The 26,173-nt window shown below is 40.0% G+C and overlaps 1 protein-coding gene across 1 annotated transcript; it reads left to right on the top strand.

The window, feature by feature from the left end:
• Positions 1-2,880: 2,880 nt before the first annotated feature.
• Positions 2,881-26,173, top strand: glrbb (glycine receptor, beta b; the record flags this gene model as incomplete). The annotated part of the gene is made up of 9 exons (XM_079167522.1): positions 2,881-3,011; positions 6,038-6,144; positions 7,501-7,568; positions 12,831-13,057; positions 15,167-15,249; positions 15,815-15,955; positions 19,148-19,300; positions 22,837-23,129; positions 25,877-26,173. The coding sequence occupies exons 1-9, from the start codon at positions 2,893-2,895 to the stop codon at positions 26,171-26,173; spliced, it is 1,488 nt and encodes a 495-aa protein (XP_079023648.1). The 5' UTR covers positions 2,881-2,892.

Here is a 26,173-nt window from a genome sequence, read left to right on the forward strand (position 1 = left end):
CTATGTATTCTCATCTTCTGACATTAATCATGACATTATTATGGTATTCTAAAAAAAATGTACAGCCTGTGTGAAAGATGTGGTCAGAGTGAAATTGCTTATTGACCTTGGACCCATGGGGCAGACCTGTAAGCCTGCCTGAGTCACTGTCAGCCACTTTATGACAAAGCCTCAGCAGTTTTAACATCGCCAGTAGCAAAACACAGCAAGGGTCATGTTCTTAAGTGGTGGCACAGTTGACTCAAGTAGTGCCAAGGTCAATTTATGACTCGGTCTCGGTTGAACCCACATTTCTCTGCACAGATATCCATTTTGCATGGGTGTGCACGATGGCCTGGCTATCTCTTGAAATGTATTAAGTTGTACACACAGCAAAGTGCACAAGATCAACAATATTAAACAAGTCACTCATATCTGCTTCAATAACATGGATTTGTGTAAAAAGAGAAAGTGTGATTACTGCTGTAACACGCATGCGCATGCTTTGGCTCAGACCGGTTCGACTACTTCGAAGGTAGCGCCGCCGAGAGACTCTTTCCGGGTGAACAAGCTGACGAAATAAACGTGAGGCGTCACGCGACCTACATACATTGTAAGTACTTGGACTACCGTATTTCAATACAGCAAACTGAAATTAGCACCATTAGTTTAAATTCAAGCTGCTCACAATGCATCATGGACCAACAGTGAAAATAAACACACTGCATGTTTGTGTGTGTGTGTGTGTGTAATGTTGGCTTGCTAATGTGACTGGCTTTATGGGCTGTCTTGTAGGCTATAAAATTGAATTTTTCACTTGCACAAAGCGAGTGGAGCTATATAATTAGGATTGAATACTGTGGTGTACAAACAAGAAGAGGGTCAAAACACTGTTTGAGTATGATACTGTGTGAAATAGAGAGGCTAACCTATGTTTGTCTTTAGTTGTGTATGTCAAATTGCAATCACAGAAACTCCAGTTATGCTTAATACTTGTTTTATTCACAGGTGTCCACTCTATGGCAGATCCTCTGAAGAAGGCTCATGGATGGCTTTGACAAAAAACATTTAAATAAGAAAAGGGAGTTTTTTTTAAATTGTTTGCACTGTAAACAATAATGTATTTTTATTTTTTGTCTAATGTATTTAAAGAACATTGTTCCTGTGATATTTAAATTGTTGCTTAATAAATACAAATACATGTTTAGCCTGTGTTACATATGGTTTTCTTTGTCCTTTAAGTGGAAACTGTTGATTGGTTAGTATGACTATGTACATGAATTACTATTACTTTAACAGTGAGCATGTTTAAGTTTAAAAGGTCTTTAATAACAAACAGTTATGGTGAAAAGAAGTTCAGAATTGAATTTTTTTCCTTGGACTGTAACTTCAATTGAGAAATTTGGATTGTTTCTTAGTTAGGCCCCAAAATGATGATATATTAATATTTACACAATAGAGAGGATGACACATCATCAGTGAAATGGTCAAAATGTGAATTCTCAATCAACATCTTCAAATAGCTTTAACCAATTTTGAACATCTTTTCACTGGTGACCGCAGACTTTTTTCAACGGTAAACTGCTCACTGATGAGAAAGTGTGTGACCAGGCCGTCATTTTTAAAACAGCCAAACCAAACCATTGATATAAGATTTATGGGGCATAGAAATTGTAGGTCACATAAGAAGTGGTTTCTAAGAAATGTGCTTGGTTGCCAAGTTAAACATTCCCCGTCACTCCAGCTGCTGCCATCTGATATGTGTGGGTTTCCACTCTCTTCTCCACAGTGGGACAACCCCACATTCTGCAGAACTCTTCCAAATGGATGAAACTATGTACAGTTAACTTATAGGTGAGGCATGGTGTTTGCATGGATACAAAAGGCGCTGAACTGAGCGGTGGAAACGATTTCCGCTGGAGAAGATGTTCAATATGCAGACGAGGAGCAGTCTGGGAGTTACTGGGTCAAGGCGGTGAGAAAGTGAGGGAGAGCGTCTCTGTCTAGACAATAAACTGCTTCAGTTAATACACAGTCTTGCTGGCAGGACGGGGGATGAGACTGTTGGCTTAGCTTGAGGTCTCAGTGTCCCTATGCAATGAAAGGGCTACGGTTTCCTAGACGGGGAATGAATCACTCTGGTACTACTGCTGCTAGCTGATTAATGGCCCCTTATCAAGAAACGTAAAAGCACACTGCCTGTGCATAGAAGTGTCCATATATCGTTCTGCTTCATTTTTTTCTAACAAAGAGATTTATGGCAAACACAGCACCATATTATGTCTTACATTTTACTATGTGTTGTGTGAGAATGGATTGAACTATAACACCACAGCTATCATAGATCAAACCAAATGATATAGTTCATAAATATCATGATAAACAACTGTGGCGACAGAAAAGAGAAACTACAGCTGCATGAAGAAACAGCAATATTAAGGTTTGATTATCCTGCAGGTTGTAAACTGAAGCAGAGGATATTTCAGGGTCACATTCACCTGATGAGTCCTGAATGACCATTGTTATTCGGGTGCATTACTCCCGCTGATTGGATTTATGCTCGCAATACTTGATTAAACCATGTCCAATTGATTCATTTACATTTCAGACATTTACTGTAATGTGACATGCATCCTGAGTAAATGGAAATGCATTATGTCAGGAGAGTAAAAATAAAAGTCACGGTGTTCCGAAAATAGATAAATCACTCCAAAGCCGTATTCTCCCACTGAGGGCAAAGCTTTATCAGCCACTGTCTTCTGTCACATGTTCAAATGAATGCTTATGATTTGATTGAATGTGACGAGAATACAATTAAGTGCGGCTTATTAAATTGCACACAGTCATTTAAATGCTGTACCCCCTTATCTTTGTTTTGTTTTTTTGTCCTCCAAAGGCTCATCTCACACCAGAATGGGCACCAAGAAGCTCGCCATCTTTCTCCTGGTCCTTTCTCTTTGTCTAGAGGGAGGTTCCGCCAAAGAAAAGGGAACAAGAAAGGGAAAGAAAGAGAAGCAGGTTTACTGTCCATCGTAAGTATGTGATAAACAACACCATGGGCTGTCATACTGTACAGTGGAATTGACAACATGATATGCTTCAGGTAGCCATAATAGACGTACAGCTATTGTCATTGGCTTGGTAGTACCCCAGCGACTAATAAACTGACCTTTATGTGTGACCATCAGAGGTGCCCATAGTGGTTGTTATGCGACAATGAGACCCGGTGGATCGTCTGTCTTTAGTATATTATATGATATCATATGAAACTAGGCAACCATAGGCGTCCATTGGTACCAACCATGTCATGCAAGCTTGACGAGAATAAAGCTAATTAGCGATGCAACGTTTGGCTGGAATTTGGGGAGGGAAAATATGGCATGGCCATTTTCAAAGGGGTCCCTTGACTGCTTACCTCAAGATGTTAATAAAAAAAGGTTCTATGGGTACAAGTCTCCCCTTTACAGATATGCCTTTTTATAATAATCACATGTAGTTTGGGGAAAAACCAAGCAGTTCTTTTGGCATACAGTACAAATGTGTTATTTTCACTTATTTTATAAATAATATAAGTATACTGGAGTACCTAAAAAGACTTGGAATTGCATGAATTGGGTTTGACTGGAAAGCTGAGACTCTTGTGGAATCAATTACCCCAATTGTATTCATGTTAGTCCCCATAGTAGCCATTCCCCAAAGTGAGACCATTTCTTGATATGTGACATGTCGTGACCTCTAGGATGAACACAGCCTCATGGATCTTTTCAATCCCAAACTTGAGACCTAGGATATGCAGAGGATACATGGCTTTCCTATGTATATTAACAATGAGGGGGGTTCTGAGGATTTTACTTGACAGAACTGCTCGCCATACTGTTGTGATTTTTGCAAATCCAATTGCAATTCTTGCAAAAGTCACATCATGGATTTTTTTATGGTGTTCCCTAAGGTGTTGGTGTCTTAATGTGGGATTTTGGAGGGATTTTGACAATTTTTATCACTTTTTGAGTAGTCAAAAATCGTAACAAAAAAGACAAAAAATGTCTATATGAGGGTCTCTAAGGGTTAAAGCATAACTTTGTGTATTTTACACCTGAAGTATCACATACTTTCCAATCTTTATCCACCAGTCTGTTTTTGACCAGATCTCATCAGCTGCTTCACTGCAGAACTAGTATGATATGAACCTGTAACCCAGTCAACAAGGAACAATGAGTGTCCCAAAAATCAACACCAAATCCGACAAAAGCATGTGGTGTTAAAAATACTGAATACTTGCAAGGCAAAGGTCACAGCTTTTTGTACAACACTGATTTGGCCACTGCTTGAGCATTTCCTTATTTAGTAGTTGCTGACCGTCTGCAACTGTCAGGTATTATGCCACTGTTTAAGACAGTCTCAAATAAATAGGGAAGTTGTCAGAGACATTCTCAATATGTCCTAACATGCCTTTTGACTGTGGTGAGCTGCACCCGCTTCTTCCTTAAATGGTAACAAATGGCTCAACAATGAAAAGTTCTTGAAATGAGGGAGAAACCGTTTGATGTAGTCCCAGTATTGGCAAGTGTAAGCTGTATGACATATTTCGAGTTTAGTGCTGCGGATGCCTTTGTGGATCAAGGGAACCACTTGGTTCCAGTTTAGCTGTTGTGCTTGAGGTTGTCAGAGAGGTCTGTTAAAAAAGAGGGAAAAAAGAGGTTTAGTGGATGGGAATTATGTGTTTCACTTTGATCAGAGGAACCGCAGAACATACACACGCTGCGCAGCATTCCTGTGGAGCACTTTAACTCATCCTCAGTGCATGATAAGGTTTACATAATGATATGTAAAGTGCTTTGAGAAAGGGGAATTCTTTGGCAGGAAAATCATTGCCACCCACAAGGAGGCTTTCTTTTTCTCCTTTCTCTGCTGCCAGATCCTGTTCTCCCCTTTCCTTCACTCTGTCCCATTCTTTTCCCATCAGTCAACCTCAGACAACAAATGATGTACGGTTGAACGTCTCTGAAAGCCACCACTTTATGTTATGGCAGTAATTTACAGCTTCTTTTTTATGTGTTGCTAATTTGCAGGATGGTTCGACGGGAAACTTTCACTTTGGTTTCAATGAAAAGTGGAAATATACAGAAAAAAAAATACTGTTTGTCTTGACAAGTCATGTGTACTCTTTGCCACCCACATTGCTGATTCATTGACTCAATTATTTAAAGGATTTTTACAAGGCAACTACAGTTAAGTTGGGAAAAATGGAGTTGAATGCTTCTTCACTTGTTTACTTTGCAAATGAAGTTGTTCCAAGAAAATTACCGTTTTATTTTCTTTGCCCTTTTTCACCTTTATTAAATAGATGACAGTGAAACGGGGACACAGAGATAAAGGTATAACATGCAACAAAGGTCCCAAGATCGGAATTGAACTTGTGATGTTGTGGCTTTATGGCATGCACTGTACCACTCTGTTATTTCTCGATAATGTTGTTGTAACATAATAAGCATTTGACCCCCTTACTGTATCTTCAAATTTCCTCAGACAAACCAAAAATAATTTCCTTACACAACCAAACCTCAACTGTACTGTGTTTGACGCTAATTAGCAAATGTTAGCATGGTAAACATACCTACTAAATCTAAGCATGTGTAAGCACTGTAAATGTTAGCATGTTCGCATGCTGACGTTAGCATTTAGCTCAAAGCACAGCTCAACCTAATTACAGCCTTCACAGAGCTGGCGTACATGCATAGCTTTGCTATAAATATAATACTAAATGACTACATACATGTGCACACGTTTTTCTCAAAAAGGTATTACATAATTGTCCTAGAAGGCTGAAAAAAATGTCCCCTATCTGCCTAAAGGATCATGCCAACTTCTTCAGTCAACATTGCCCGTGTGGACCAAATATTAAAAGCTAAATTAATCCCATTAACTGGTAGCTCTCTAAGGTTATAGTTTAATCAAAGAGTGTACAGAGTAAAAGTGTGTGTGTGTGTGCATCTGCCAGGAATTTGACCTGCTAATGTAATCGTGCCTGCAGTTCCCTTTCTGTCTTATTTGTTTGCAGACAGCTGTCAGCTGAGGATCTGGCCCGAGTCCCTGAGAATACAACCAGTACCATCTTGAACAAGTTACTGATCACCTATGATCCCAGAATAAGGCCCAACTTCAAAGGCAAGTCTCATTTCCTCTTCATCTGTCTCGGTCTATTCTGAATTTACATTTTTGCTGCAGTGCTGTCATGCTAATTGAAGATACAAGTATACTGTAAATATGTACCTCCCTAAACCTGGTGCAGGGACAGCTATCTGTGTAAATGGTGCGTGAGGCATTAGTGAAAATGTTTTTCCTTTCATACACACACTTGCATATTTACTTCAACAGTGTAACTATAAGCCGGTGTTCTCGGGTTGGCTGTGTTGTTGATTGACACACACAAGCTGTTATGGGAAGGAAATCTGTGACTTAATTAAGACAGTCAAATCTTAAAAAAAGAACATACAGTGTACATTTTTTATAATATATTTAACTACTGTTATCTCAAATATCAAGCCTGAATCTGCCACTGTTCTTTTCATTATTTACTCTCTTCTTCACAAGCATCTATCTTTACAGTGTTTACAGTGTAAGTGTCACACTTTAGCGGCCTTCAGTGTCACAGAGACAGCCATAAAAATAATGTGAGAGGTGATTGACGACCTCTGCGTCTGACTGATGGTCTTCACGAGTCTTCAGGTAGTTTCCATCCTCTGGCACTTGGCAGCAGAAGCTGTATCTGGGACTCACTGTTTGATGTATTGTGAGCAGAATCAGCTCCCTTTCTGACTGCCTGCGACCGCTCCAGCAGCCAAACATCTGCTCTTGATTTCAGGTTGGGCTGAAAGCTCCCCGTCCATTAACATCCATGTCATAATCTTCCAAACTACATCCTAAACTGTGCCTTGTGCATTGCTTTGCCCAGGCCTATAAAAATGGAGAGCTGCTTTTATAGGCCCTATAGAGAATTTTAAGCTCACAGCAGAAGTGTTTGTGGAATATTTTATTAGTTCGCTTGGTTGCATTAATGCATGGAAGTTGTGAGCTGTAAGCCACCTTCATATTATGCACATTCCTTTTGTGAATTGCATGATCAAATTTAGGCTGTGAAACTCCTGAGGCTCCAGTAAACACCTCAAAGGACATCATTTATTCAAAGGAGTGTGAGCAGTCTGCATTCATCAAGGATTTTATGAGTTTATGCTAAAGACTGAGTGGAGAGAGGTGCCAGTATGTACGTTTACAGCATTAACTTAGCAGAGGGGATTTTATATTGCTTTGCAATGTTGACATAGTCTTTCATAATGCCTGATCAGTAACACAATCAATTGAATTGCCAGGTACAATATGTAGAAATATAGATTTACAGGGTTTCAAAGCACACTGACACTTACTGTAAGCTACATCCACAGCGGAGCCCAAATCTCATTGCAAAGCAACTGTAAAACACAGGACTCGATACTACAAACTCTTCTTTCCTCTCTCAAAATCCAGGAATTCCTGTGGAAGACAAAGTGAACATATTCATCAACAGTTTTGGCTCCATTCAAGAAACGACGATGGTAAGAATTTACTCCAATTCCACTTCAGCCTGACAGTATTGATAATCAATACGTCAGCCAGTCAGATGCAGAGGGTCAGAGCTGAAAACTGCTCCGTCCTACAAGTTTTAAGAGGGATGAACATGTTAGCAGTAAATCATTATGAAGGCCTGGGGTTTCCATGCTTCATTTATCTGATGGCTTAATTGCTGATAAAGAAGTGCAGTTTGAAGTCAAGTGAACAGATTAAACGTCAAGGACGGCGCTGGGGTCGACTCTTGATCGCTTAGGAAACAATAAAGGGAAGATTATTGTAGGTTTATAATGAGCCCGGCTTTCCGCCGTGTTTTAATTTAAAGCTGCTGGGAGGAGCCAATGAACATTAAGTGTTTCTTTCTCAGTACATATGTTCAATAATGTGACAAGGTAATTGAAATGAATGCAGTGCAGTGTGATAGAATTCACAATTTGGCTTGATCCTGTCTCACCTGACTGTGTCCTCTATGCAACGCAGATTTACACTTTGCAATCCAGGAGTTTTATTCCATTAGAAGAGCCAGATTTCACAGAATAATTGATAGCAAAATATAAAATCTTCCCTTTAACATGTCTCATGCAGGCACTTTTTGGGTGAATCATCGAGCCAAATGGCAATGGAACGACATAGGTTTAGGAAAGAAAAGATCAAAGAAATACCTTCTTAGCAAGCTAAATACATTAGTAAAGTTACTACAAGAACTCTATTCTGAAAACTTCTATTCTAAAACTTAATATTCCAAACGTAAATTCAAATGAAACAATTGCCAAAGTGTACTTCCTATTGCTTGCCTAGTGTACTTACTAGGCTTTGACACACCAAATAATAAACCTGAAGAAATTTTTTTCAACAACAAAAGACCTGCACTAACAACTTAAATTATAACATAATTTGAATTGTTTGCAAATGCTGTGACTGAACCAGCAATGTTCGGTCAGTGGCATTCATGCTTGATGGAGATGACTTCAATATGTGATGGAGAGCAGACACAATTTGTATGCTCCTCAAACAAAAGAGCTAAAGATGAAATCATAGAAAAGCATAAAAGTCTTAAAGACTGGCAAGAGATGCAACATTACTTTGTTGACAAGTTTAGCAGACCCGTGTATTGTGTAGCAGCTCAGTTACTCCGTGCCTTTTTGCTCAGAAACCTGCTATTGATTTGTATGAACAATCCAATTTTAGTTCTGGAATATACGGCCAGTCTGTCTTCACTGGAAAGATATAGTGCTAGATTTTAGACCTTTGCTCCCGGAGTCCTGTTGCAGGTCTGGAAAGTGTTCTCAGTCCAAAGCAGTGATCAGTGTTTTCCTACCTCATTTCATGACAAAGCCTTAGATCTTATATACTGGAATTGGAGCTGCATGAAAATGTTCTCTGGAGATATGTCTTCTGGCTGCAGATCAGTAGAGTGTGTCTGCCTGTTAAATCTTCCAGCGGAGAGTTTCACACCAGGACCAATTACAGAGCAGTGCTGAAAATGTGAAATCCTTAAAACTCAAAGTATTAAGAACCGGAGTGTGCGGATGATGGACGAAAAGAAAAACAATAGGAGGAAACAAAAAAAAGGGGGTTAGGAAAATAGGAAATCAAGGAGAATGATCAAAAGAAGAATGAAAGATCAGGAAGCACGCGACATGAAGGCTTAAGGCCGAAAAGAGCTGAGGAAGAAAAAGAATATGGGGCAGTAAGCAGAAAGTGAACGAAGGGGAAACAAAAGGGGGGCAGAGAAAGAAGACAACAAGAGGCCAAAGATGAAAAAGAAGGATATTGAGCAAGGGAAGATTGAGAGAAATGATACAGAGTGGAAAGGATAACATAAGGGAAAAACAGAGAAAAGGAACATTAGAATTGAAAGAAAGAGAAGCCAGATGAAGGCAAAAGATGTGATCGAGAAGGAACAAGTAAGAGCATAAGACTGAGACAGAGAATGAAAGACAAGGGACTCACAGATGGCAAATCTGTATTCCCTTTTCCCTGGACACCCAACGAAAGAAAGAGAGAAAATGAAATTGAGGACGGTTCAAAATGGATCCAGGAGGAGAAAGAAGGGACAGCTGGTCAACTCTTAATTCATCCCTCTGTGGGGTATCTGATCTCAGGAAACGCTTTCTCATCATTTACAGCTCCCTAGGCCAAACACCACCTTGTGTCCACTGTAGTTAAAATATCTATTTTCACTTTGTGCTTGTAATCATCAGTAGAGGATGACTAATTTGATGTTGTGAGGTGAAATAAATTGTGGTTGAGTGTATTTTGTACTGCCTCACAGCTTGAGTTTTCCCTCACTGAGCGGTTGTGTTAAATCTCTCCAGAATCGAATGCGGTACAGGCAGCTTGAAAGTGAGCCAGAGGGAAGATATATCTCCTTGTCTGGTTTTCAGGAAAGCGAAGGTGTGGGAATTGGCGTGCATCTCTGTCAGACAGAGAAGAGCCAGCAGTAGCTTTTTCTGCTGTCGCTCGAGGACGAGTTGGAGTCTAAAATTAGGTTGTATAGAAAAGACGGCTGGCTTTCCAAAATGAGATATCAACAACTTGACCACTGCTCCTTCTCCCAAAAATGTTTACTGGCAGGGAAATAAAGCACATTCTGGGTCATGGCTGAATTTATAAACCATCCTAAGATGTCTGTGTATAAACTGGTGTTAGCTGACATTTTGAAATCCTGTCTATTTTTTAATGCATATACAACAAACCTTTCATTTGGTTTCTTGTCTCAAAGACATTGTGCGTCAGCATGTAACACTCCGTGTAATTTGTCACATGGATCAATCAAACATTGTATCTTTTCTGCATTTTCTCCAGGAACATTTTCCCGTGTATGCACTGTGTATCCTGGATCAACCCCCTCTCCTAAAACTTACATTCCTGTTCAACTAAACTGGATCCTCAATTAGTTTTTAGGGAAATGTGTTTTCTTTATTACACATACACATTTATTACGTGTGATCCTAACTTATGTGACGTTATTTATTTATTTATTTTACGTTCCTTCAAGCCCATTTGTGATGTTTTTTCTAAAACTAAGGGGTTTTGCTGCCTAAATCTATAACTCCGGTCATTACCGTTGTTTTGTTGCCTAAACATAACCGCAACCGTTTCAAGTTTACAATGTAGGGATGCTTAAAATGTGTAATGAAGTGCGAAATGTCCATAAAAATGTCATGCTATTCATACTCCTTCCCATGAGATCATATTGGTAAATACACAAGTAGTTCAGTTCAGTGTAAAGCAGGATACTAAAAGTTTTCATAGTGCTGAAAAAATAAAATCTTATAACCAATGAAGAACAGATGCACTATAAAACCACATTCATGTCAGCTGGCTGTCTCTCACTGTCAAACCTGGCTCTAACTAAAGTAGTTAAATATACACACACACACACACACACACATATACATATATATAAAACTAATATTTGTTGTCAGAAATGTGCAATTGCAAAGGGAGAATCACTGTAGCAACTGCGAGCCATGTGTTGTGAATGGAGGCAGGTGGTATCCCAGAGGTTTTGTTGAGATTGACTCCTCCAAAACAAAAGAAAAGATGGAAGAACACCTGAAAAACCAAAAATGATGTTTTGCAGAACTGAAGCCAAGATAAACTTAACTCAGGGAGAGGTTCAACATGTTGCCAGGGATTAGAGCCAATGGATGGAGTTTGTTGCGGCCTTGTTTCCCACAAGGGTTGAAAGAGATGAAGTAAGTGAGTAAGAGGATCACTGAGTTTAAAGCAAGCCCAGAGAGAGGGGGGTTTGATGATTTGTGTCATGGTGGCCAAAGTTGGAATTGCAGGACATGTGACCCAAACACGTCCACGACAGAGGAAACAACAGCGTCAGACTTTTTAAAACTCCTGACAAACTACTAACAATTTGAACTGTTAAGTTCACTTTTTTATGGACCGCCAACAGCTATATTAATATATTATTTTAGTAAGTAGTTTTGTTACAACGGTTTTCTTTTCTTTTCTTTTAATTCACAACGTTAAAAGCAAGTGACCGTAATCCAGTTGGAGACACGTTTCTGTCGAAACATAACTGCAAATGCAGTTCGCTTTAATGGGAAACCATGTTCATGAGACAGGGTTGCATTGCAATGAATGCACAACCATGTTAGACCAACTCGGTTAGTACATGTGTGATTCAAAGGGATGGATTTCCTTGCACTGACTTAAATTTGACTCTAGAAGGATTTGCCAAAGGAAAACCGACACCTACATAGTCTATTGCAGAAGTTTAGCATAAGTCCCCATTTTTATCATTTCAACCAGGTGGAGAAATTTGGGATTGTAAAAAAATTCCCTTGTAAATGTTATCACGGTCTGTTAAGGGTCCTGCTGCTGATTTTATGAACACCTACACACTATGTTCCCATGAGAACAATTGCACCATTTTAAATTCAAACACCTGCGTGCCGAGCATAAAGCAATGATAAATGTTGCCATTTAGCCGACTTTGCATTCGCTGCTGCATCAAACAAATAAAAAAAAAGGCAACCAATATTATAAATCCTGGGAACAATGAAGGGATGGAAGGTGGAAGCTAACTTCTCACGCAGGAACACACACACACACACACACACACACACACAGTCATACAGCTGGTATTGTGGCGGCTTTATTTGACATGTCATCCGTCTTCACACTCAGCATTAATAGTCCTTCCCAACACCTGGTCCCAGAGCAGCTTGAGGCACGCCATCAAAGCATGCACAAAAACAAACGTCCAAAAGCCTCGCTGAGTGATACTTTCCCACCAACAAGAATGTGGACATTTCACTAATAAGCTCTCTAATGAGGCATTTGCTGTATCACATGTTGCTGTATTGATAACTTTTGACCCTCGGGTGGTGTTTTCTCTATGTTTACTGCGTTACAAGTAGATGTCACACAAGCTTTCACTGCAGCTGTGAAATATCACTCGGCACATTCAAGTGGTCTGTTGAAGGTCTTGTTGAGATGTTTGCTGTGAGAAAATGGAACATGTCAATAAGTTGGAACTTCTGTATCCTAAACAAAGTTACCACTGTCTTAAAAGTCTTGTAGGAAAGGTGCTAACAGGATAATGTCCTTTTTTTTTCTTCTTGTTTTTAAAACACAAATTATTTGTGTCAGTGAGAAGTATCTAAAATGCTTCTTGAGACACATCTTACAGTGTTATGGAGAGGGATCTCCCCAAAGATCATGAAATCCGTTAGTACTAACATGATACAGACATTAACCATGTCTGCTTGTCTGCTGTACAGGATTACAGAGTCAACATCTTCCTGCGGCAGCGATGGAACGACCCGAGGCTAAAGCTACCGCAGGACTTCAAGTCTGATTCTCTCACCGTCGATCCAAAGATGTTCAAATGTCTCTGGAAACCCGACCTGTTCTTCGCTAACGAGAAGAGCGCCAATTTTCACGACGTTACCCAGGAGAACATTCTCCTCTTCATTTTCCGTAACGGAGACGTCCTCATCAGTATGAGGTAATGATCTTAGATATTTTTCATCCATTTAAGATAACAGTAGTAATTCTTTCCTGCTCTAACAGAATGTTTAAATTAAAAGCCTGATTCAATATTTTTCTTTTGTTGTTTACAGAGTTTTGTAATTGTTACATGAGGATGTCCCATCACCGTTAGCGGAGTGTCTAATATTTAAAAATCATAAACACAGTGCAAGGTGGGCACCATTGATTAATAAGTAAATAAATCTGATTGGCATATTCCACATTCATTTTTCCCCACTGCACCACTTAACCTGATCTTACTGGGAATCCCCCACTGGAAGCGAAAAAATACAGTCTTCCATGAACGAAGAAATCAAAGTAGCATGTATTGATTTATTGATTTTATTTCCCCGTCCACCGTAACGAGTAAGGGGAATCTGCCTCTAGTGAAGCAGGAAAGTACACAACAGACACACAATCAGTGTCTTGATATGCCACATCTGTCAGGTTTGATGGATTATCTTGGAGAAGGATAAGTGCTCACTAACACGTATTTCAACAAATGTATTGACCAACATTTTAGAGAAAAAGTCTTATATCTTATTTTTAAACTAGGGAACAACTGGGGCAAAAAGTGTATTTTTATTCTTTGCAGATATGGTAGTAAGTTAAGAACACATATACAGCCGGATATTTGTGCGAATTAAACAGCTTTGTCACTAAACGTAAAACAAAAAAAAGTAAAGAGAAAAGACTAAAGAACAAATGTGGGGAGTGTGCATGAAAGTAATGATGGTTCAAAGTGGGGTAAAGAGAGAGTAGTAACAACCTCTGCCCCCCTTACTGGGGTGATAAATTATAAAAAAATAGAAGCATATCTATTCCGCAAGATGCGTGAATGACGGTAGTCTATAATGCTTCCCACACCTGCCAAGTTCCATATGAAAAACCCCCAAAAAACAGCGTTAACCAACCCCTGTCTTCATTTAGCCTTGTAATAAGAAAAGTTAGCAATGATGTTCTTGAAACTATGTAAAATAATGTCTGCCTTTCACCACATATCTCACAGTGAACCTTTATTTAAATGATATCAGCCTAATGTTTGGTGCAGGGATCCCACCACCAACAGGAAATGATGAATAAAGTCATAAAAGTGGTTTTAAGTCTACTTACAAACGACAGCTAAAGCCAAAATTATACTTTCTGCATCCGTGAGGGTCCACGTGACGTAAATGTCTTAATCAGAGGGTGTACGCGTAGGCCCTGTACAGACACATACGACCTATTTGTTGTCACAAGACTTGTCCAGACTTGTCCCTGTGGCCACTATGCTACAAGTGGTAGTGTAGCAATCTACTGCACGTGTGTGGAATGCGTCCTCCAAGTGGACAGTATAAACACAACCACTTGGGAGTGTAACCGAGGCTTGAATCAACAGTTTTTTGATCATTGTGTAAGTTAACTCTTCCAGAAAGCTTCTACCGTAGATTACATGTCAACTGAAAAATAAGTTGTGGAATGGAAGGACAAACGTCGGCTGTCGGATGGGATAAATGAAGTGTAACAAAATGGCAATTCAATGGCATCACTAGGCTCAGTGCAAAGCTCGCCTAATGTAGCTTTAAATACGTGTGTACACAAGACTAAACAAAGGCCTAGTTGGACTATTACCTGGAGACCCTAATATGGTTATACAATAATTGGTCATTTGTGCTCTTAATGCCCTGCAAATGTGTAATGATTATTCCTGACTGATCAATCAGTTAGGAAAGACTCGTTTCCCTTACTTGCTAGGATTCCCTGGGGTTTCATCATTTGCAAAATTTGGAAAAGATAATGAGACTGTTGACATGCAAAGCATTGGGTAAAAAAACAACAACATTTTAACGTTCAAGGGGCTCACTGTAAACTAGTTGGGGCTACAGCTACACTCCGCTGTGTTTGGTTTCAGTCGTCTCCAGAGACAATATAATCCTTGTGAATGCGTCTGTAATTTTGAGAGTAACATATTTTGTTTATCCCATGCAAATACGGGTAAACCTTAAAATCCTTTGAAATCTCAAGGTAATACGAGGCTTTTCTGTGAGCGGTGGATAGAAGAGGGTTACAAGAGCACATCAACTGAATTTTCTCTATCTCCCTCCAGGTTGTCCGTCACCCTTTCCTGTCCTCTGGACCTCGCATTGTTCCCTATGGACACACAGAGGTGTAAGATGCAACTTGAAAGCTGTGAGTTCTCCTGAAACAATATCACCATCAACCACCAGTCACAAACCACAGTATTGCTTTGTAAATGTGATTTCAGTTGGTCTGCTTGTTTGTATTTGGGAGACACAGCATTTTTGAGGTATGCATATATTTGTTATTTTGGGGGTAAATGGAAGCTTTTTGCTTGTGTTTAGAAGCCAATTTCAGTGGCGAACACTTAGAGAAGTGGAATAAATCATCATATTTTAAGGTTGTTGTGAAAGTCTCACAGCTAATTGAGCTTGACTGTGGTTATTGCATCTTGTTTACAAAGCAGTATAGACTTGAATTAGCAAAACAACTTCAAGCCATTACCCTCTAATGGCTTACCCGACTGCTGAGACGTATAGTTTTTCCGCCAGTCTGTGTGCGTATATATTATAGTGTTGTCCTCTGATTGTATGTTTAACATACAAGCAGATATTGTGGGCAGATACAATGTATATATAAACTAGATATTTAAATATGTATTTGTGTAACCACTACCGTGGTTTCAACAATGTATATGTGTTTTTGTGTATTCCCATTGTGTACCCCTTTCATCCAGTTGGCTACACCACAGACGACCTGCAGTTTATGTGGCAGACAGGAGACCCAGTGCAAATGGACGCCATCGCTCTGCCACAGTTTGATATCAGACAAGAAGATATTGATTATGGGAACTGCACCAAATTCTATTCAGGAACAGGTATTGTCCTTTTCCATTTTTCTCCCATATTTTTAAACAGGAAGTTACAAAAGTAGATATTTAATCCTTCTAAAAAAATACTCTTTTAAACCAGTGCTAGCCATAAGTTGAGGCATCCCTGTTGGAGCAAAACTGAAAATGTATGGCAAAGTAAAATATTCTAGCATTTCCATCAGCCACAATGTCTTGAAGCAAACAGGGTTTTGACTTGAGTGCCGTTCCTTTCATCCATTCATGGATTTTTCTCTCAGAATTTAAGTTGTCTTATTCTGGGTTCCTAGTCTAAGAAATCTAGTGAGGGTAATGGGTCCTTTTGTTAAGGTAAGATTAGTTGCTTGCTGTTGATTGAAAGATGAAATCTTAGCAGATCGGATCCTGAGCTGCAGCGAGCCAGCTTCAATTGAATGTTCTTATCTGACTAAAGGGGATGCTGTGTGACTTCTTTATTTTCTCTGGTAAAAGGCCAAAAGATTATTATACCTCAGTCAACCTGCTTCTGTTTCAAAATGTAATTTAACTCCTGTATAAAAAACTATGTTTTTAAGATAAGTCTTTTATTGTTTGTTCATGTCAACTAAAATCACAGAGTGGAAGACATTAAGTGACCAGTAATATAAAAACAATATATATACTGTGTGTGTGTGTATATATATATTCATAGTCTGAAAGTATAGATCCTCTTCATGGCAGACATTTTGACTTGGCATAGCAGGAAAACCACAGGTGTCACTGATCATTGATTATGTCTCTATTCCATTCAGGTGTATCAGTGAGCCAGCATGCACAGCTCTGGCTCTGTTGCACAACTGAATGGAAAGAAGTATTTAATGGTTACCCCTCTGTGACAAGTTCATGTGTTTGCTTTGAGGAATCTCCAGAGTTAGAACAATTTAGAATTTGTCTTATCTTGTGGGTTCAATTTGGACAAACATACCTTGGTAAAGCTGAAGCAGGATTTAGCTTATAAATAAAACACATTACAAATCAAAACTTGGCTCTTCTGAGATATAATTTAATGTTAACACTGAGTTAGAGGAATGCCAGAGCCCGACCCAGAATGTGGTTGACATTGAAAATCCTAAATCAACATTTGAATGCTGCACATGTATATTTATATTGTTTAAACTCAGTATTTCTGCAGAGTTGCAGATAAAGATTAGGCTACACTAGTATTATACTAATTTGTAGAATTAGATTCCAAAGATGGCTGCGCAGGATTGTTTCCGACTTGTGTGATCCAAACATTTCCAATGACTCTAAAGCATTTTAAAGTCCAAAAGTCAAAATGTATTGAAAAATCCTATTTTTTTTATCTGACAATATATTCTGCTTAGGAGCTGTTTAGCGTAATTGAAAACACCTTTTTCACTAGAGTCACCTGCTGCCCTGCATGCCGCAGACAAAGGGAGGCATGCACTGACGAGTTATATTCCTCAAAGAAAGGTGATTTATTATAAAAAGATGAACACATTCAATTACAATGAATCACTTTATTAAAATTGAGGATTTTATTCAAACATTTTAAAAGGTTTTCAGGGCGACATACTTTAAAGCTTCATGCAAAAATATTCAATAAGAGCTTCAAATGTGAAAGAAATGTCCTTCAGTAGCCACAGTCCAAACTGTTTTCAGTTAAATCTTGCATTGCATGGAGTCTTTTTCTTCCCTGCCTCTGTTGGCACATTACTACATGTTCTTGGGCACCAGCACCAGCGTCAATGAGAAGAATAGTTGAAGTCGAATGTATTCACCTGTCCATCCCAATCCTTTGGTTACTCCTTTAGTGTCAGTGGGCACAAGTCACACTTCGCATGGGAATTTAAAGTTGCATTGTACCATTCGACCAAATGTTGTGTGTCTACATACGTAGATATTTCCAAGATGTCGGGTCAGAGAAAAGCTATAAATCAACTCTAACATACTCAGATGTACAACACGTCACTCTCCCAAAAAAAATACTGAGTATTCAAACTACAAAAGAACGGTCCTGGTAGTGTGCCCTACGTGTATTCGGACAAGCGTGAGCACACGGCGACATTCACAATGAAATGGAAAATCTCTATCAGCCAAAAGAGCGGGTATGACCTCAGCGCTCTCGCACACTGCTGGCAATGAGTCATGCTTTTAAACGGGTTGCCATGACAACCTGGCCAGACACAAAGATCACCTCTGTGTACGACTGGTTCGAGCCTGCTCCGCGACACAGGCGGCCCTTATTATGCCATATAAAGCTCACCCCAGAGATCCCCGGGCTAGTTAAATATTACTTCAGCCCCAATCCACTCCACCGTCCCATTGGACCCACTAACCAGCCTCGAAGAGAGCAGGAACACAACGCTGCTGCAGGAGGTCTGAAGCCTATTGATGCTTATTCCATACTGCTGAGAGCCCGAATAATGAAGGCCACGTTCCTAGTAGAGATGGATCGGTTTGTAATTGATCATTTGCGGATGTAAATTTATGCTGCACTGTTAAGAATGATAACCTTCAGAAAACAGGAACTAGTTCCTGTAATAGGAACTGGCAGAGAACAGATCTAGTTCTGAATTGGGAGCGGTGCTTTTTGGAATGCTGCCCTGAGTGCTGAAACGGGTCCAAGCTTTAACAAAGTTAGATGACATGATGTTAAATTCCTTATGCCCATTGACCTTTTTTATTTCCCTCCTCTCGTGTGTTTTCTGTATTACTAATGGTGCAGCTGTGCTTTGCTTTGTGTTGGAGCTAAAAGAGCCGGATCAAACGGACTTAACCTGGCTGCTATCTTTCCTCTAAATGCCTAATGGGGATTTAACAAAGTCAGTATAAGGCCATTTCGCTCACCTCCTCGGTTTCAATTCAGAGGAAGGAAGTTCACATTTCTAGAGTGAAATAAGCATCGATAGAGCCAACATCTTCAAATTGACAATAATGGTCTGATGCCGATTTGGAAAATACATTCACCTCAGCCACTTTGTGATTCCAAAGAGATATTGGGAATGTCTGAAAAGAACCACAAAAAACAACACTAACACAATTAATTATTTCGTATTTTGAAGTAGCTATATGCTGTTTGTATCTAACTCCGTTACCTTGTGTATGATGCCAGTAACCTGTGGACTCTTTCTTCTTCTCATATTTGAATTTCAAGGCAAGCTGTGTTTCTTACTGAAGTTATTTAAGTCATATTTGACCATAATCTCCTTCCTCATGCAGGGTACTACACTTGTGTGGAGGTTATCTTCACCCTAAGGCGACAGGTTGGCTTCTACATGATGGGCGTTTACGCCCCCACGCTGCTGATCGTAGTCCTCTCCTGGCTTTCCTTCTGGATCAACCCTGATGCGAGTGCCGCCAGGGTGCCTTTGGGTACGGATTATTTGATCAATCCCACCACCTTCCTCTGACATTTACCAATACACATGATGTGTAAATATTCCTTGCGCTGTTCAACCAGGGTCGAGTGCATGGTTGGATGTTAGAGCAAAAAGAGGGCTGAGTGAGAATGAGGGTGTCATTGAGGTAATTAGGTGTGAAAAATCCATGGGAAAAATATTGTAGTTGATCAAATAAAACTCTGGATTTATACATTTTTAGGGATCAGTGACATCGCCGCCCCACTCACCTCCATCCTGACAACATCAATCACTTTGACACCACAAAGGACTATATTTATCAACCATGGTGCCATGTCCAGTGTTGTTCTTTATGTGATAAATCACTGAATATAGCTGTAATTGACAGAAGGGACCCACCACAGCGGTGCTTTAGGTACATTCGTGCTTTTAAGTAGCATTTATTGAGTTTACGTCTCAATGAATGGGGATATGAGCCCCTGTTTAAGTGTACTTACTGCACTTTTTACTGCACAATTCCCTAGTTTTTAGTCATTGGAAAGAACCGAAGGCTAATAGGTTTGATTTCCACATCTGTCATTGATCTGCCAACGCACTCAGTTACATCAAATGACTAAAATCTCAAATATAACCCCACCAGTTACTTTCCCTGCTGATTTGATCCCTTTTGCCACAAACAATTTAACTACATTTAGTACATTTTGGCTACTGGCTAAAGTATGCAGGAAACGATTACAGGCTCTTGTGTTTCTGTTAATCATTGTGGGCAACAAGAGTTTTTCAGGAGACAGAGAGAACCAGGACACTCAGCTGGCCAACGAGGTTCACCTGATCTCTATTAACCCAAATTAATGAAGGGCTGTGCTGAGGCGCATGAGGAGCAGTGCTTTGTTTGGTCCAAATGGACGACTGATGAAAGTGATGACCTCACCTTATTACTTATTACTCTTCTCATCACATCTTCATGGTTCACCATTTCTTTTTTTCTTTTTGCAGCCCTGAATATTTTTATTTGTAATAAGTCACCAAACAACGGATATTATTTTATATTATGTGTTACTATATTAGTCTGTGCTGCATATTAATGTACTTCCCATACATCCAGGCTAACACTGCACATGCTAGAACTGAACAACACGTTCCCATCCCAACTCATCGTATACTAACGCTTTGTCAGACCCCTTTTGTTTGACACGCCCTCGATGTGGCTTTATTCTTTCTTTAAAAGTAACCGTGTATGCTACAAAATTACGTTCTCATACAACTAAACTGCAATGTCAATTATGTTTCTCTGGAAGCATACCGTCTTTGCTGATTTAACCATTTCAAACACGTGCTTAACGAACAAAACAACTTAGTTATAAACTTAAAATTACTAGGAAATTTATACAAAAAAAACTTGAAAAAGGAACAAAAACATTGATAGGTTTAAGCAAAAAAAAAAAAAAGACTTATTTATGCTTAGGCAGCAAAAGTGCTTAGTTCACACAGGACACGAGCAGCAGTCTCCTGTTTTAGCTCTGTGTGTTGTGAACCATCCACCTCATCAACCACCTCCCCATGCAGACTTCCGGGGAGTTATTTGAAATGTATTTGTGAAACATTAAAACCAAAAATAATCCATCACAAAATACCCTCGAAACGTAATTCACAATGCAGTTTTGTTGTGCAGGAACGGGATTTTTAGGAGAGAAGGCTGTTATACTACATCATCACTCCTGCAACATTTTTGCAGGAGTAGACGTCTGAGCGTCTAATAATAACAACGCCTGAAGGGTATACATTGTAGTTCCTTGAAACCCTGGTGCGTGTCACAAAGGCGCTAAAGGGTGCTTTGTGCGTTGGTATCAGACGTGGAGGGGCGTGACAGAACGGCGCTATTTGACGCCCAGGCAATGAGAACGGGCTGAATTGACGCACGATATTAAAAATTCAGGCAAAGCTTCTGTTTGCTTAACAATGGGCATTCCACTTCTTCACCTCTTACTTTTTACCTCTCCATAATTATGTCAGTGTCACCCACAAACAGTATCCCAGGGGCACCTCTGTGTGTGTGCTGGGCTGCATGGATGAGATAATCATTTTGTTATCTCACTCCAGTCGTCCACTGCCTCCTTTTCTCCATCCTCCCTCCAGTTGTTTATCACCACTTTCATCCCATCATCACTCCAACTCCTCCTGGATGCCTCCTCTGACTTCTCTCTAAATGGGATCAGTCCAGGTCAGTCAACATTTAGGTGTGGGACTACGCTCATTTATTGCTCTTCTGTGTGTGTGTTAGCCTTTAAGTGTGTGTCCATGTCTTTGTGTTTATGGGGTTTTACTTAACCGAGCGTTTTTGTGTATTTTCATCGATACACGGTGCGTTGTCTTTTCCCATAGGGGGGGTGTGAGTTAATGTTACAATTAAATGGGTTTACCATTGCGTTTCAGAAATATGTTTTTTTAGATTTTCTGTCTGATACAAAGTCCAGGTTTACTTTGGACAGCTGAGCTGGCAGCTGAGTGTGTCATTGGGAAGTCAAACAAAGCTATTTTCGAATCGTCACCACTTGTTTCACCTCGTGTTTCTCTCTCTTCGTGGATAATAGTTTGGCTTCCATGATGACAAATACTCTGTTTAACAGCTCGTTGCTGTGATGAAGGAGCAGTTTGATTAGAAATCCTGAACCCTGTACGAACTCTCCCTTGACGAGTGACCATAATGAGGCCTGGAGGCAAAATCCACCGGTCATTCCATTGTATTTATTACCTCTCTAAAGAATCATCACAGGAAGGGAAATTGGAGTAAAGCCATTCATTGGTGGTTATATTACCATCCTAAAAGAGTGGTTGCAATTATTTCTGCTGTGCACTGGGAATCTCTAACCTGTAATCTCGTTAGCTATCAGAGATAAAAACAATTTAAAATTACTGCAATTAGAGGATGTCTGAGCTCTTGGAGACGTCCTAATGAAAGAGGTAAAGGAACGGTCATGAATTCACAATAGCAGACATGTTCTAAGAAACCCCGTGTGGATGTGAGGTTTTTATTACAGCGTATGTGCATATTGGGAGATTAATTTGTTCAGTATTTTGAGCTTTGAAGAGCAAATGAATCAGTTTTGTTTCTCTCAGCAGTAGGTTGATAAAATGCTTTTCCGCAGTGGAAACGAGCATTTAGGCGACACAAGCAGGACTGTGTTATGTAACCGGTGTTTCATTACTACTTAAACTCTCAACATATGATTAACCGGAGCTGGGTATTGATCCTGAAATACTTTCTTGGCCAAAATATAAAAAAATTGTACCAGAAGTTGACATTAGCTGTGTTTCCGTTCAAATATTTTGATGTGCTTTTTGATGTATCGCATTAGAAAAGCCGGAAACGGAAAAAATGTGTTATGGAAGCACCAATTAAGTTCTGACGCTCTTAACTCGCATTACTGATCAGCTGATCATTGCTGATTAGTCATTGTCGGTGAAAAAGTTACAATAACATTTTTCTTTCATCCAACTTCTTCTCACTCTGCTGACTGACAAGGTTAATCGTCTTCCCTCTTTGTCTAGGCATCCTCTCAGTGCTCTCTCTGTCCTCCGAGTGCACCTCCCTGGCTTCGGAGCTGCCCAAAGTGTCCTACGTCAAGGCCATCGACATCTGGCTCATCGCTTGCCTGCTGTTTGGTTTCGCCTCGCTGGTGGAGTACGCCGTGGTCCAAGTGATGCTCAACAGCCCGAAGCGCATCGAGGCCGAGAAGGCCAAGATAGCCGCCAAGGAGAAAGCTGCGGGAAAGAGCCCCGCAGCCAAGAACAACACGGTCAACGGGACAGGAGGGACGCCGCTTCATGTCAGCACCTTGCAAGTCAGTGGATCTCATTTGATAACTTTGTTGTGTGTGTGTGTGTGTTTGTTACCATTCATGGATTTCAAGAGTTACTATGTAACACCAGAATTAAACTTACAGACATTAAACTTATACTGCTAAAATCATCTAAACCTACTCTTTCCAATAACAATGATGTATCCGGTATTATTTGAGATGTTGCCTTTCTTTTGTATTTCCTGATGGCCCGTTGATCAAGATGCATACCATATGATTGCAACATCTGACCAAGGACCATTCATCACAGCCCTTTCTAGCTTCCCTTGTTTGTCTGTATCCACACTGCTGCAATTAAAAGAAAAAGTGAACTGCTTAAAAAATAACACTTGAGACTTGTTCTTCTTAATCAGAAGTCATCTTGCCTGTTGTTTGCATCCTTGCATGCTAACATCCTTACGGCTAACGCAGCATGTCTTGATGCAACAAGCAAACGATACAGGGCTCAGGTGTAGCCAACAGCTAACCCCCTGACTCCATGGCAAACTAACACTTTATGTGTGCAGAATTCAAGGCATGATGATGGTAACACGTGTTGCCAACATTTTAAAACATACTCAACCCAAATGGAAATAGAAGAAAGAATGTTGTTGACATTACTAACTCATAGAATGTACACACAGGGTTCTTGCAACATTTACATTCTCCTTTTTCTATTCATGTACAGGTTTTTTTTTTGTGTTGAAAACCATTTACGTAAAAACAAAATTGCATCAACTTAGAACCAAGCAAAAATAGTTGTAGGATCAGAGGCTAGTTTCTGTTTTTCACTGACCTTGTTGATGCGAAATCATGCAACTATTCCTACTGACTTAACTTTGACTGCGTCTTTCCTGGTCCTATATATGTATCGGATTTAAATATGGAGTGTATTGCATTCATATCCATACGTATAAAGAACGTCCCCTTGGGTATTGAAGCTGCAGTTAATCACCAAAACATATCGGTGATGGTGCTTTTTAGTTGCTTTATGTGTGTGTTTGCACACTACGTCTGTGTTCATGTGTATGATTCCAAGTAACCTCCCACCTACAGCAACAACACAGTACAATGAAAAAATGCATATTCCTAATCAAACATCCTCAGGCAGGCCTGTACCATTGAGGCACAGAGAAATCCAATCATTGAAAATTGGCATTGTCTCTAACACGCTCGTACTCACAGCTTAGTCAGGACTCAAGTCTGACACTCGCATGCACATCAGGCATGCAGCGTGGTGTGTGGGTCTCTCAATTGTACGCCTAATTGAAATGAATTTACCTCTGAGTCTACGTTTGTCCAGACCACATTTGGTTTTGAGAGGATTACACTATTCCATTGAGGTCTAATGGGTTTTCTTGTCAAAACCAAATCAAAATAATGAAGCTCTAATGAGCTTAATGACTTCAGTGAGTAAGCATCCATAGTCTGTTTAGATCGCGTTCACGCCGCAGGCCTTCAGGGAAGTTGATGAAAGGATTTTTTTGGACGACGACATAATGAAACTACGTCCTTCTGCTGATAGTTCTCATGCTGTTTGTCCGCTGTGATAACACATGGCGGGTGTAGGGGAGTTACAAGACTCAAGATGAGACAGCAACCATATTAGGCAGCATTGTAGAGCACATGGTCAATCTAATCTTGGCTCCAAAACTCTTTCTTTTTCATCCTAAAATAACAGTAGTTTTGAATTAGCAGCATGAGTTCTGTCCAAGCTTCAGGATCAAACGGCTCCTTTATTGGGTTTTCAAAGTATAGTTTGTTTTCAATCGAGTCCAACAGCCCAAAACAAGCCTCATTGAAATGTTCTTCACAGTTTAGATGAAATCTGCCTGCTGAGATGTGACTTCTCAGAGACATCGTTGCCACTTTATATGATTACACTTTTTTTCTTTTTCTGTTGTCAACACAGAGAGATAGGGAGGGGACACAAGTAAATGGAAATGGTGTTAAATTACAGACATAGATCAGGTGAAATAAAAAAAAAATAAAAAAATGTTTAGGCTTCAGGTTTTGGAAAAACAAACTAGCAGTAGGCAGGTGTCATAGACAGGGAGGCAGGTAACAGGACAAGGGCTAGAGAGCTAGAGTCACTTTTTGCCCCAAACATGGGATCCCATACAGTGAAACTGCATTGCCAATGATGTGTCGGGATCACAAACGCATATCACAAATACATTTCTAATCATTGCCTGCGGTGGGTGGAGGTGGAAATGGATAGGTGGGACGGTCGGTGTTCCCTCATTTCAATTTACGATCGTAACTTAAGTTACGTCACAAACATGATTATATTAGGCCAAACCTAACCAAGTCCTTCTTTTAGCCGAAACATCTGTTGCAATTTTTTGTTTTGTTTTCCAAACTGCAACCTTAATCCAGGAGAAAATATGTTTCCCTTGAAACGTAATTGAGAATGCAGTTGTTTGGGAACCTTAATTTGTAGGTGACAGATTTGCTGCTAGTGTACAGTAGAGATGAGATGCACTGGATACTAGTTGCAATACATTTAAGAACCACTGTATTTAATCACTATTTTTAAGAATATTTCATTCTGCAGGATGGAATAATCTTTGTTAGAACCAAGAGTCATCCCAGTCTACTGCTCAGTCGCTGTTTGGACTGATTAAACAGCCTCGGGGGCTGCCAGCAGCACATTCAGATTATTAGTATTATCTTGTCTTGGTTAGAAGAAAAGGTTGAAAATGTGATCATCAATTCTGTTTTCCCTCATGTCGTTCTCGTACACCCAGGTGGCGGAGACTCGCTGTAAGAAGGTGTGCACCTCTAAATCAGACCTGCGGACCAACGACTTCAGCATCGTGGGCTCGCTCCCGCGGGACTTTGAGCTGTCAAACTTTGACTGCTACGGGAAACCCATCAACAACGCCAGTGCTCACGGCAAATCCCAGGCCAAGAACAAGAAGAGACCTCCTCCCCCGAAGCCGGTCATCCCCTCTGCTGCCAAAAGAGTCGACCTGTACGCCCGAGCCCTCTTCCCTTTCTCCTTCCTCTTCTTCAATGTGGTTTATTGGTCCGTGTACTTGTGA

This window comes from Pholis gunnellus, assembly GCF_910591455.1.
Source record: "Pholis gunnellus genome assembly, chromosome: 10".
Lineage (NCBI taxonomy): Eukaryota > Metazoa > Chordata > Actinopteri > Perciformes > Pholidae > Pholis > Pholis gunnellus.